The sequence below is a fragment of the Cryptotermes secundus genome, unplaced genomic scaffold, assembly GCF_002891405.2.
Source record: "Cryptotermes secundus unplaced genomic scaffold, Csec_1.0 scaffold565, whole genome shotgun sequence".
NCBI lineage: Eukaryota > Metazoa > Arthropoda > Insecta > Blattodea > Kalotermitidae > Cryptotermes > Cryptotermes secundus.
The window spans coordinates 1,061,894-1,076,200 of record NW_019731581.1 but is presented as its reverse complement, the minus strand read 5'-3'; the positions used below and the strand labels follow the sequence as shown (position 1 = coordinate 1,076,200).

Sequence of the window (14,307 nt, the reverse complement as noted above, 5' to 3'; positions counted from 1 at the left end):
ACGAACTGAATTCTTATATATTATTCTTATACACTGCCGGTCACAGTAGCCGAGCGGTCTGAGGCATGTACTGTCTTCCCTCGCTCGAACGCTGGGATTGTGGGTTCGAATCCCACTCAAAGGCATGGATGTCAGTGTTTGTGTTGTCCTGTGTGTAGGTAGCGGCCTAGCGACGGGCTGATCACTCAACCAAGGAGCCGTGTCGTCTGTGTAAAAAAAGATTTTGAAGCCGAAAAGAAGGCCAAGGCCCAACAGAGGGATATAGCAATTGATGAATGAGTGAATGAAATGCTTACCCCCAGAAAGAAGCACTGAGTTTGAACGTTATTTGTCTTTATGGCCGTAATAATGGGTTAAGACAGAGTGGCATGGTGCAATGATAAATGGCAGAGGAAATTCGAGGTAGGAGGAGAGAAATACTCCTCTCTCGGTGTCGGTTTTCCCACTACAAATCCCGTATTAACCACCATGGGATTGAAGCCGAGGCTGTTCCCATGAGAAGCCGATGACTGCCTGCTCGACACACGGACGTGCTGCAAGATTCGCCTGCGCACTTCGTATTTAGGCAGTTCGCAGTGCATAGACGTCCGAGAAGTTGCTTACGTGGCGCGGCGCAGTTACACGAAACTTCATGTTTGCGTGTCTATTTAGAAGGGCGACTAATCGCGCCATAGCTCAAGCGGTTAGTCGCTGGCTTCCCACCGCGGCGGCCCGGGTTCAATCCCGGGTCTGGTCAAGTGGGATCTGTGGTGGACAAAGTGTCGCTAGGGCGGGTTTTCTCCGAGTACTTCCGTTTCTCCTGCCAATCTTCATTCCACCAATTGCTCCATAATCACCCTCACCTATCATCTGGGGCTGGTACAATAGGCCAGAAGTGGCCGCAGTACAAGGGACTTAGTCCCACCCCACTAGCAATAAAAAAATTCGTATTTATGACGGTTTGATAGTGAGTAGGCACGGGGTCAGTCTCAAGGCAGTGCGTATGCTGCTTGTGACTGGACAGTGACAGTGGGTCAGCTTTCCTTCATGTAGGCACTCAGCGCAGCCCTTGGCAGTCAGCGTGCTGTCCAGCCAGATCAGCATCGTAACTTGGGCTTGGCGATTGTGAACCGATTGGAAAACATTTTGAATAAAATGGCCGTAGCGTCCTTTAAGTTAGTGAAAGGCTAATTGAAAACGCTCGTATCGGGATATGAACTCCAGTTCATAGACACTTCAGTGACTCCGTGGTACAGTATCTTCTTGAACAGTTGGTAGAAATTCAGATGACCAAGAAACATTTTACTTTTGTCGAACTCGAGACCCACCACATTATTCAGAGGAGACCTCCGTCCTGAGCCAGTTAAATCCAGGTTACATATTCGCGCCACATTTCTGTAAGTCACATGTTATTACTCATCTTCTCTAAAGGAGCATTTTCCCTTGACATTTACCGACCAAAATTTTATGCTTTCTTAGTATCTGGATGCTTCATGCATGTCCCACGCATCTCGTTCTTAATTTGGTTGCTGTGCCAGCATTTATTTCTCTATGCTGGCTCTTCGAGCTCTTTCTTATTTTGCGCCTCTTAAATCCACATATTTTCGTCGGCACGAAACCTTATACTTAGGCCCTGACATCTGTCGTTAAATTGGAGAAACAGAATGAAGTCGCACGGCGTAGGCTAAGAAACGTACCTCTACAAGGTTTCAGTGCTTCATAGTTTAGCAGCTCAGCAGTTTCTTGAAAGTTGAGTTTGGGGTGTGCTAATTGTCGTGGAGACAGTGAGTTTAGATTTGTTAGACGAAGGGATATTGAAAGTCTCCGCCTCCGGGTAAAATATTATGGCACTTCGCATCTAGATGGAGTTGGGGGCTCCTCGCTTTGACCTGCAGATGGGACATGTAGTGTTTGAGTGTTCCACACTCGCGTTTTAACTGTTTGAGGGGAAGTAATGTGAAATTAGGGGCTACTTGATATGATTTGGTGCTCAGTACTTACGTTCCATTGTTTTCTGTAAGAACTGAATAATTGGAATTGCATTGCGAGGGCCTGCAGCAATGGCTGATGTCTTGCAGAAAACATAAGCTGACAGGCCATGGACGCTTCAGTTGGGGATGCTAAAATGAAACTTCCGGAATTAAATCTTCATCTTGTAGGGCTTCCGGCTGCAAATATCACAGCGAATTTGCTTCACCATGGAGATGTTCATATCCCATTCTTTGAGAATTTGTTGTTCCGGCTTTTGCTCGAAACCCTTCAGATTAAGGTGTTTTATTTGTATTGGTGTGAAACTTGGTCTTTAGGTCTGAGGAAATAGTATGGAATCAAGGTATTTGAGACTATTTAGACTTCAGAGGGAGAGGTAATAGGGCGCAAGAGTATGCAGTGAGAAGCCTCATGGTTTGTTCTCATCACGCATAATATCATGACGTATAATGGACGTGACATGTGGCAATGCTGGAGATCGTCATCATCATCATCATGATCATCTGTAATCTGTCAAGACGACAGGTCCACAGTCTCTTCCAAAACAATTTCTCCATTTAATGCGATCTAGAGCTTTCTCCTTCAAATGACAGTATCCTCTTCTGTCCCCAAGGTCATCCAGCATCTTCTTACGTCTTCTTCCTCGTCTTCTTGTCACTTCTTTGGGCCGGAAAACTTGGAGGACTTTGACGTAGATGGGAAGATAATATTACAACAGAATTTAGAGAAATCGGGATTGAAGGCGTGGACTGGACTGAGTTGGCGGTGAAGAGGTCCCTGTGATTAATTTTTTTGACCATCAGGATGATTTCAATTGTTCGAGAACATTCCGTATCATGGGCTCAGGAGACCGCGATAGCCAGTCAATAATGCGTGTAATTTCGGAGCGGAGTTCAGATCCCGACGGTATTTATGGAACGGCGCTGTTTTTGCTCTGAACAATATGATGCACATCGAAGCTGCTTTCTCTGGCTACGAAACGATGTGTCGGATAGGGTCTGTAGGCTTTTGATTCATGTCTTTGTAGTCCATGGGCAGGGATGACCCTATCCACACAGACAATGGGATGCGAAAAACGCGAAGATAATATCATGTTCCGGATTCAAACACGCAACTTGGGGCGTTCGAGCCGTCCAAAATACCATAACCGCCTTAAATGAAACGAAAGCTGTCTCGTGCAGTTCTCATTCTGTGAACTGTGTGCAGCTCTTGAAGGATCGTCTCTTCCCCACGTGATCTCTCTTCATTATTTAGCTGCTGCGGCTCGCAAAACAAAGTGGCATGACTCCAGAGCTTGACTTCTCTCCTGCATAATTCAAATAGTGGCCGGTTGGCGCAAGCAATCAGAGCTAAATAATTCCCTGTAACATTCTTTGAAGTGGACAATCCATTGTTAATGTCGCGCCCTTCCGTAATTTCATCGCAACTGAAAGCAGTGTCCTGGTGACGCAAAATTGTCTTCTGTGGGGAACACAAATCGATCTTCGCGGCACTTCTGAATGGAGTCACGTGTCCATATTTGTCATCCACGCTAATTCATAATATAAAATCGTAATTTCCTTCAACCTCCATAGGAAAGGTCGCGGGTTCAATTGCTGATGAGGTCGTTGGATTTTTTTTTCAAGTTACCTAACCCTTCCATCCGCACTATGGCCCTAGGGTCGACTCAGGCTCTAACAGAAATGAGTACCAAGAAACTTCCTGGAGGTACGGCGCATAAGGCTGACAACCTCACCGCCATCTATGATCCGATTGTGTAGAAAATGTGGGAGCCTCAACATCTCACAACCGTATGGGCCTCTACGGCCTATTGACCTTACCTTTATGTATAGAACATTTAATATTCATTCCGGTAAACTAATTTTCTTGCGGTTTTAGAACCCAAAGCCCTTCGCTGTCATTGCAGAAGCTGTTCACTGAAATAGCGCAATACAACCCAAAATTTTATACCACACTCCTTTTAGGTTTGTATTAATGTTGTGTTTCTGTTTATGCACAGATATCGAAAGTGGTTCGTTAATATTTTACATCATAAATATAAGCCAGTTTCTTTTCTCTTTTGCTTTAGTAATGTTTAATTAAGTGCATCGCGTCTGTCCAGTATTCACTGCTCACCGAAGCTGTGAGTCCTACTTCAAGACAGTGCATGACTTGGGTGTTTTTGCACCTTTGAGTCTGCGAACTAAGCTAATGTCGTACTTCATATAGGCAACATTATGGAAGGAAATGTTAATACCGGAAGTGTGTTGAAAATAGACTCTTAATAATTTCATACTGACAACCAATCTGCGTCACTAACTGACAGTAACGCACTGTCATTGCCATGTAGGTGGAATGTAGCTGCCTTTACGGGCTGTTGAGGAGAATATTGGACTGGAGATTGGAGAAAATTCCGTAATGGGGAGCTTCATAACTTATAATCTCCGTCAAATATAAATAGAATGTTCAAGTCAAAGTGGATACGATGGACAGGTCATGTNGGAAGAAGAAGAAGAAGAAGAATGGTATAGGGTTTCGGTGGGAAAGCCACAAGGAAAGAAAACACTTGGAAGACCTAGACGTAGGTGGAAGGGTAATATTAAAATTAATGTTAGAGATATAGGATGGGGTGCTATGCACTGGATTCATCTGGCTCAGGATATTTAACAATTGCGGCGTTTTATGGACACGGTAATGACCTTCGAATTCCATAAAATGTTGGGGAGCAACTGGCGGCTTCTCAGACACAGCTCCATGGAATTAGTGTGGCTTCCGATTATGCTGAATGCGTAATTCTGTTATTGTTTGATCCATTTTAATATTATCCTTCCACCTACATTTATATCTTCCTAGTGGTGCCCTTCCTTGTGACTTTCGCGCCAGAGCCCTAGTGCATCCCCCTTCTCCCCCGTGCGTGCTACTTGTCCTGCCCATCTCCTGCCGCTGTGTCGCCGAGGAGAGGCTGTCTGGTGCAGTTCGGGTGTACTGTGCGTGTAGTATGTAGCCGAGGAAGAGTAATTATAGATCTGGCCTGATTATGCTGTGTTAGAAGTAACTTCGGCTTCCTAATGGTGTAATAACTTTTTTCACCCCGTTATTGTAAATATGCAATATTTTGCTGGTTTCGTCTTTCATCCTCTTTTTACATGATGGTGGGCCCAAAAAAAAGTCTTCCCCTACAGAGATTCGAACCCCGGACATATAGCTCATAGTGTTAAAGTCTCCAGTGTCTAACCCACTTCATGGACTTGTATGGGTCTGTTAGATCTCTTCTGAAATTGATGTTCCCCCCCCGGATGAAAATGGCGAACTTTCTCATTGATTAAATTACCAACTGTAGTTAAAGAGAAACTTTCTTATATCGTCTGCACTAAAGAACACTAAGTTCGTAGCGCAAGCTACTGTTTTTCTTTCATAATATAACTGATCTGGAGTCAGTGGTGGTCAGCAGTGACGTTGTAGGGCTACTACAAATGAAACTACTTTAGAAGGCCCTTTATGCTTAATGTCGATATGCCGTTAAGTTGCTCTGTGTTCCCTTCATTTAATTATGCGGTTAAATAATCGTCGAACTACTGGCTAATATACTACCTGTTGAAAACAATGGTTTTTGTCCGATCACCGAAGTTAAGCAACATTCGCCGTGGTTAGTACTTCGATAGGTGACCGCTTGGGAAGAAAATGTGCTGTTGGCATTTCATTTTGGCCGCGCCATAGCTCAAGCGGTTAGTCGCTGGCTTCCTACCGCGGCGGCCCGGCTTCGAGCTCGGGTCTGGTCGAGTGAGATTTGTGGTGGGCAAAGTGGCGCTGGGGCAGGTTTTCTCCGAGTACTTCGGTTTCCCCTGCCAATCTTTATTCCGCCAAATTCTCCATCACCCGGGGTAGGTACAGTAGGCCAATCAGGGGCCGACGTGCCGAGTGGACCCAGCTGAACTCCATCCCCCACCATGCGAATATATAAAAAAAAGTAATCGTCGAAGTAAAGAATTAACTCTGCATTAGGCAGTGCTTAAATATACAGTTTCTTGTGGACGCAGAGGATCTGTTCAAAAAATTCCCATCCCGAACCACTTTAATCGCGCTCACACCCTCATAACCAGGGCCCGGATTTTGATGACCTGATAATATTTAAAAAATGACGGAAAATTTAAGAAAAATGACCTAAAGGAGAAAAGAAAGAACACTTCGCTTCCATGTTATTCACATTTCAGAAAACATGAAGAAAAATGCCCTAAAATGGCCCAAAATGACAAGAAATACCCTTAAAAGTCCAAAAATTTACCAAAGAATGACAAAAAAAANTAAAATGGCCCAAAATGACAAGAAATACCCTTAAAAGTCCAAAAAAAAATTACCTATAAAATTTACAGCAGCTTATATCCGAGATTTATATATTTAAGAGAATCGCATAGGATACAAGGAAAAAAAGATGATATGTCATCAAAATCCGGGCCCTGCTCATAACTTATTCCAGAAAACTCGGACATTGGGAGGTGAAAAATGCCTACAGAATTTTGGTCGAGAAATCTGAAGGGAAGAGGAAAATTGAGATATCTATGACTAGATGTAATGATGATATTAAGATGGCGTTTCCGGCTATGGAAATGTTTGTCAAAATAACAGCGATGCGATTGTTTCTCTAAACTTCATTAGCCAACTTATAACAGAGATGTCTTTTCTCGGGAGGAAATTTCAGTTTGTTCATGGCACAGTGTGAATCAGACGTGGGTGATAAGTTTTTAATGTGAAATTTTTTTTTTTTATTATTAGAATCCGTCCAGCCCGATGCACATTGTTTGACGCGGATAGACAGACGGACGGTTGCCGTCTGTAGCTGTATCCCTCCGCCCCCCCCCCAACCATTTAACGCCACAAAGTTCCCAGAGCAACTTCTATACAGAATTTTCCTTGTCTCTTTTTTTTTTAAAGACTTCGCGGATTTGAATTTCAAGATTTTTCGATTGGGCGTCATTTCCTGATGGTTCCTACGGCCCGTGCGGGCGTCGGCGCCACGGTTCTCCCCGATGTGAGGGCGACAGTGGGACGGAGACGCAAGATTGGAAACTGGTGCACTTGCTGTCTAGCGGAGAGGGGATAATTATATAATGACCTTAGGGAGTTGAGAGGTTCACTTGTTCAATTATATGTAAGGAAGGGAAGTTTCCAGCAAATGCTAGTAGATGGCATTGTACTTATTCACTTCATATTTTGTAACGTGTTCCCTTAGCGGAGAGACTTGAAATAAGTTCGCATTGGCCGAGAGAGGATGCATCTAAGTAGCGTAGTAACTTCCGGCTTCATGTCCGTTTAGGCCTGTGTTAAAATGATGATAATAAATGAGAAATGTTTCCATGTAATGTAACTAACATAATTTATGTATATTAGAGGAGACTATATTGAAATGGTTATAATAATATAGTAAGAGTGCGTGGAACCCGGAAGACGCAATAATTTTTTATCTTATTCTCAGGAAATGGATAAATTATACACACTGTACCTGATCATATTGTTAGTCGAGAATTTCGAAATAAACTGGAGATTATGCAATATGTAACTAGAACAGCCACTTCTATAAAATAGACGAATCAAGAGACGTCCATTGCTACTCACCGACTCCGTAAACAGGTTCCCGCAGCAACGAATACGTAAGCAGCAATCGAAGTATTGCTGGGATACGATGTAAACGGCGTTTTCTGTTGGGTCCTCCTCGAGACGATATAACGAGGATTCCAGGCCACTGGAATCAGAAAACATGTTCACGGCATAGGACAAGGTGAAGTCAGACACAGAAAATGTAAGAGGCTTAAACTCGGCGGTGGTCAAGCTTATGACAGTTCAAATTACTTAAGTTTTCATTGTAGCATAAGATGTGTAAGTTAGGCATGATCTGATCTGTAAAGCCTGTACCGACAGAGAACTTGTATGTGAAGCAAAAGGAAGCGTTTTCGATAACATGTCATATGTGCGAAATATACACTTGACGAAAGGTCGACTATATTCATAAGAGACAAATCCATCTTCTCGTCAGAGAGGTTGTTACATAAGGACTATTACCGCAAGCGTTCAGTTGAAAAAAAAAATCTCTGGTCGTGGGCCTCCAGGGGCCTGATGCCAAGACGAACTGATTGGCGGTAAACCGCCAGTCGTAAAGTAACCCTGACTCTTACTCTGACTCGAATCAGAATTGAGGGAGTCTCTTCAGACGACAGTCGAAGAAAGGAGTTTGGCTGTGGACAGAAGACTTAATGTGTGTTCTAGTTAAAGTGAGACTAATATAGTTATTGTGTTGAAATCCGTTGCCAGGATACGACAAGTGAAGACTGAGGTCACTAGTGTGTGTATATAACGGTGAACTGTAGTGTAGTTCCGAGTGGTGTGTACACGTATAAGATGTCAATAAATCCAATCAGCCAATCCACACCCCATCAGTAGTCACCCCTGCACGTGAAAAGCAGATAATCAGGTAATGTCAGTATTAAGGAGTAGGAAGAAAATAAAGTAAATAAATTTTTTGAATTAATTATCCAATTCCACTATATTCTACAGATGTTCGCAGCAGTAAGAAAGCCGCCCTCTTTGAGAGGTAATGTAGTCGAGACCTGAAAACAGGGATGTCTGTGAAATACGTTGTTGTGTAAAATGAATATGTTTAGTTTGACATATTTTAAACGTAAAAGTACTTGTACACCGATGTGACATAAAGAGGAGCATGATTATAAGATTTGAGGCTTTCACGGCGGTGACTATGAAGAAAGCAGTCTTCTGGGATTTGGCACCGTGTATATGTGGTGTTAACCGACGTTTCGGTCTGCTTTTACCGGTTCTCACGGTCTCTTCGCTTGCAGATTTCTTATATTTTTTCTTCTACCCTGAAGATGGAGGCGATACATTCCTCCGAAACGTCGGTTAACACCACATATACACGGTGGCAAATCCCAGAAGACTGCTTTCTTCTTTCAGGAGCATGATTGTTGAAACTAAGCGAAATTTTCGCTGTTTAAAAATACAAATTAATATATAAAAGTAAAGCTATTCCTGTAATAGGCCATGAAGGCCCATAGGGTTGTGAGACGTTGAGGGTCCCACATTATCTAGACAATCGGCTCAAAGATGGCGGTAAGGTTGTCAGCCTTACGCGCCGGCTGCGCTTTACTCCCCATGAAAATTATTTAATTAATTTCTGGTACACATTTCTGTTAGAGGCTGAGTCGACCCCGGAGCCATAGTGCGGCCGGAAGGATTAGAATAAAAATTCACGGTGTTAGAGAAGAGAGTGTCGACATTTCTTTGGTACTACGCGGACCGCATATAAAAGGAATCATGCAATAATTCTATTGTTGCATATGTATTCGTTACCGCGGTAACGTTTTTACCAAGCCGTTGCGTAGTATCGACAGGGGAATACACATGGAGGCTGGCTATGCTGAGCCCTTCCAAGCACATGCCACAATAATGCATTACGTCACTACCGGTTTCATGTCTTTGCAGTTCATTACTCACTAATCACGTGACCATTGGATAGCTGCTGAAATTGTTGTTATTAAAAGTAAACTGAAGCCTGCGCAGTGCTGGTGCATTATAGTAACCGTAAAGTAAAGTAAAAGTAAAAGTAAAAAAGTAATCCCTGTACCAGGCCATGAAGGCCCATAGGGTTGTGAGACGTCGAGGGTCCCACATTATCTAGACAATCGGCTCAAAGATGGCGGTAAGGTTGTCAGCCTTACGCACCGGCCGCGCTTTACTCCCCAGGAAAATTATTTAATTAATTTCTGGTACACATTTCTGTTAGAGGCTGAGTAATCCCCAGGGCCTAGTGCGGCCGGAAGGATTAGGTCAATTGGAAAAATCCAATGACCTCATCGGGACTTGAACCCGCGACCTTCTGGCTTGTAGCATAGTAGTTATTTGTTTATTAGGTTGTAAGACGTGCTTTAAAATACAGTCAAGGATATCAAAAAGATAGCTTGTGGCCTGTGTATTTGAAAGCATCCGGCTAGAGGACGTTGCGTAAAGTTGGTCGTGAAGACGTATGAGGGGTGGAGGTATAGCTCCACCATTCTTGAGCTCGGCACTAGATTGAGGTGAGTGGTTGCCGTTTTACCCCTAAGAAAAGAGCTGGATGGGCCCCAGAGCCGGAGTGAATTCTGCGGAGAAGAGCGAAATCTCTTGCTCGTCCCGAGAATCGAACCCCGGCCGTCTACGCTGTCGCCATACCGAATGAGCTTTGTGCAAGGCAGAAATTGAGATGGCGTTTTATTGGCTAGGACCGCTAGGACCGTAGCTTCCCACCTGAGGGGACCCTGCAGATACGTGTAATTATAACAATGCAGTAAAGCAACAAAACTTTGTGTTGCAGAACTCGATCCGCCACAACCTGTCTCTCCACAACCGCTTCATGCGCGTGCAGAACGAGGGCACGGGCAAGTCATCCTGGTGGATGATCAACCCGGACGCCAAGCCGGGGAAGAGCGCCCGCCGTCGTGCCACCTCCATGGAGACGTCCAAGTTCGAGAAGCGCCGAGGGAGGGTCAAGAAGAAGGTGGAGGCACTGCGGAACGGCCTTCAGGCGGCGACCGACGCGACGCCCAGCCCCAGCTCCTCAATCTCGGAGGGCCTGGACATGTTCCCGGGGTCACCTGCCGTAGCGACGGCCAGCTTCCAGCTGAGTCCTGACTTCAGACCCCGCGCCTCCTCCAACGCTTCGTCTTGTGGCCGAATGTCGCCCTTCCGTCCGGTGCCCGTCGAGACGGAGTGGGCGACGTACTCTACAGCGTCAGGTGCGATTTCCTTAAATTTCTGCATCTTGGTTTCCGGTTCCCGTCTCTTCCATGGCCTTCCGGTACTTACACACCCTTTGCTCTAATCGCAGTCTCCATTTAGGAAGGCTGTAGTGTAATCTTCTACCAAGACGTAGGTGGGTGGATAATATTAAAATGGATCTTAGAGAGATAGGATGGTATGGATTGCTCTGGCTCAGGATAGGGACCAGTGGAGGGCTCTCGTGAACATGGTAATGAACCTTCGGGTTCCATAAAATGCTGGGGAGTTCTTGAGTAGGTGCACAACTGGCACCTTCTCAAGAAGAGCTCAGCTCCATGAAGTTAGTTAGTTGAGGCCGTGCCATAGCTCAAGCGGTTAGTCGCTGGCTTCCTACCGCAGCGGCCCGGGTTCGATCGCGGGTCTGGTCAAGTGGGATTTGTAGTGGCGCTGGGGCAGGTTTTGTCCGAGTACGTAGGTTTCCCCTGCCAATCTTCATTCCACCAATTGCTCCACAATCACCCTCACCTATCATCTGGGGCTGGTACAATAGGCCAGAAGTGGCCGCAGTACAAGGGACTTAGTCTCACCCCACGAAAAAAAAAAAAAAAGAAAAGCTATCCCCGTACCAGGCCGTAAAGGCCCATAGGGTTGTGAGACGTTGAGGATCCCACATTGTCTAGACTCTAGACAATCGGCTCAAAGATGGCGGTAAGGTTGTCAGCCTTACGCGCCGGCCGCGCTAAACCCTCAGGAATATTATTTAATTAATTCCTGGTACTCATTTCTCTTAGAGGTTGAGTAAACCCCAGGGCCGAGTGCAGCTGGAGGATTAGGTCAACTGAAAAAAATCCAATGACCACCCCAGTAGGAATAAAAAAAAAGTTATAGTCTAATCGTCTGTTCTCTGTGGACGTTGTTGCAAGCCGCTGTCCCCTCTAGTCTTCTGCATACTCCGAAGTACCCACACACACACATACGGTCCTGACGAAGTGTGCTGCCCAGGCACTCAGTTTTGAGGTTACTATTTATTTGTATAATTACATTAATTAAATTTAAATCGCCGAATGTTTTCTAGGGGACCATCATCTTGTGTTTTAACCCTCGTATAACGGAATTTCATGTTTGAGCTATTGCCGTTCAGATGTCACCTCTGTAGGCTGTGAACACCCGTAGGGAAGCACGCATGCGCATACAGAGGCGGCCGCCTTCAAACAAAGGTAAATTTATAGCTGCACTGAATCACGTAGTTACGCTCTATGCTATGAAAACATATGGGGGAGTGGAGGTATAGCTCCACCATTCTTGACGTCGGCACTAGATGGAAGTGGGTGGTCAGCTTCCCGCCCATCCCGCTTTCCCCGCCAGGATAGCTCAGTCGGTATAGCGACAGACTACTGGGTGGGCAAATGAGGGGTCGGAGTTCAAGCCAAGGTAGGGGCAAGAATTTTCTGTTCTCCACGTGGTCCAGACCGGTTCTGGGGTTCACACAGCCCACTGTCAAATGGGTACCGGGGGATCTTTCCCCGGGGGTAATGTGGCAGGGGCTTGAAGCTGACAACCCACCTCCAACTAGTGTTGAGATAAAGAATACGTGGATCTATATATCCACTGCCCCATACGCCTTCATGGCGTAGTACTTAATTAGTCAAGTACAGGGTAACGTCGCCTTTTTTACAGTGCTGAGCAGTTTCATTAAGTCTGCAGAACGCGCGCGAATTATCGAGTTTTTTTTTTTACGTTGCCGGAGATTCGACTCGAAATTTGAAATGATGATAACTGTGATCACCAGAGGCATATTAACATTTCTATTTTGTTATCACTCGTGTTTATTTGTTCTTTCGGTACACAATCAGACTATTTGTTTATTACAAAATCCACTGTTTTATACCCGTGCCCCCCCTTTCGAAATGTTTACATTTACTTCATAAAATCAAAATAATTGCCCCAGGAACAACAGCTGCGTCCTTCCAAACTCTCAGCAGCCATGCATTTCGATACATCCTGTCTGATTACAGAAATCACAGCAGGCCTGTTTACTATGGCAGGGTACGGTTCCCTTCTTATCAGCGTTGTTATTTACTGAGTCCCATCGGACAATATGCTCTTACGATTTAGGGGTGTGCGACTGCGCGGAACTATAAGTTATTACAGCACCACCCCCGATCTCAACACCTTACAATTCACTGCTGTAAACACCCAAGTCTTCAACAGCCTTTGCCTGGCAGCGGCTTCTAACAGTGGAGATTCTTCAGGTTACCGCTCTCAGATCCTTCTCTCGCCGGCTCTCTTTCAGAAATGCCTGCCATCTATGCCCTCGACTGTAATGGATCGCCGTCTCTTCTCAGCCTCCCCTGCAGAGCTCAACCGCACGCAGCACTCAAACCCCAGCTCTCTTCTTTCGTAACAATATATCTGTTGTTGCTCGCGCATTCGTTGCACCGGGAACGTGTTTACAGAGCCGTTGCTTAGCAGTGGAGGTCTTTTCTGGTTCCACTATTCCGGCCTTCAGACGTCTTGTCACGATATATTTCACTACATTATATACACAGGACTAAGCGGCCTCCGTAGTCTAGAGGTAACGTTCCCACCTCATGACTCGTAGTACGCGGGTTCAAATACCCGGCGGAGGTCGTCGAATTTTTAAGGGCGGAAGAATTCAGGGAACAAGTCCTCCGGGAGGGACTTAAGCCGTGGGTCCCCTGTCGTAGCTTTACGGCACGTAAAAGAACCTCATATCTCCAAAGGAGGTCACTGAGCCAAAATTACGGACGTTTCCCGCCCAACAGCAGTCTCTAATACCTCCGGTAGATGGTGGAGGCATTATAGATACCTCTCAGCTAGTAGAGCCGGTCTCGCTGGCTGGGCGGGACTGATGGTAAGCACCAGTACCGGTAAGATATAGAGACTGGTAGAAATCATAGAGGGAAGCACAATGGACCAATACAGATCTAAGTGCATGGGGAAACCCACCCTCTCCAATAACTAACTAACTACACAGGACTACCTGTCTGAACAACAGACGGGTTTTGCTCAGGCACTCCATAGTAAAGGCGGTTAAAGTGCGTCGACATAAAAGCTCAACGTGTTCTTAACCTCCTCTGCACTGCTTGGAGGCGAGAGGTCAACTTGACGTACCGGTCTCTTCATCCACAGAGTTGCCTGCCTCATTGGGAACTGGATTGACTGAACCCTAGTACAGTTCACCAGTCACTCTGTACTCTGATGGTTTAGTTTGTCTTCACGTCTCGCCCTGCCTCCCACGGTCAGCTTCACCTGAAGGGTCGTTTCTAGAATGTACACGGACGCCCTTAGCCTTCCTCTTCAGCCGGTCGGTTTTTTGGCCTTTCCAGACGGTACTAAAGACTCCAGGTGACGCGACATGACGTGAACGCGCCGAGCCCCCGCGTCAGTATTGTCAGAATTGTTCTTTCCCTGCTAACGAATTCAGATAGAACAGAGCATCGTGAATAACGTTATTTCTTCCTGTTCTGCAGGTTCTGGGGTTCAAATCTAGGCCCCGAGCGTGAGTGATCTGAAAGTGATATGGTTTTATTCAGTCCCTCGTGTTAAATGAAGTGTTGTGAATGTCACAGGCGTTTC

General features: G+C 45.5%; 1 protein-coding gene across 3 annotated transcripts in view; it reads left to right on the top strand.

Moving 5' to 3' along the window:
- Positions 1-14,307, top strand: part of LOC111867211 (forkhead box protein O) — a 323,346-nt gene that overhangs the window by 259,272 nt on the left and 49,767 nt on the right. For all 3 annotated transcript variants that reach the window (XM_033752592.1, XM_023856842.2, XM_023856843.2), the window contains one exon: positions 10,304-10,724. In XM_033752592.1, coding sequence (XP_033608483.1) covers positions 10,304-10,724 — 421 coding nt within the window. The remainder of the gene's footprint in view (positions 1-10,303; positions 10,725-14,307) is intronic.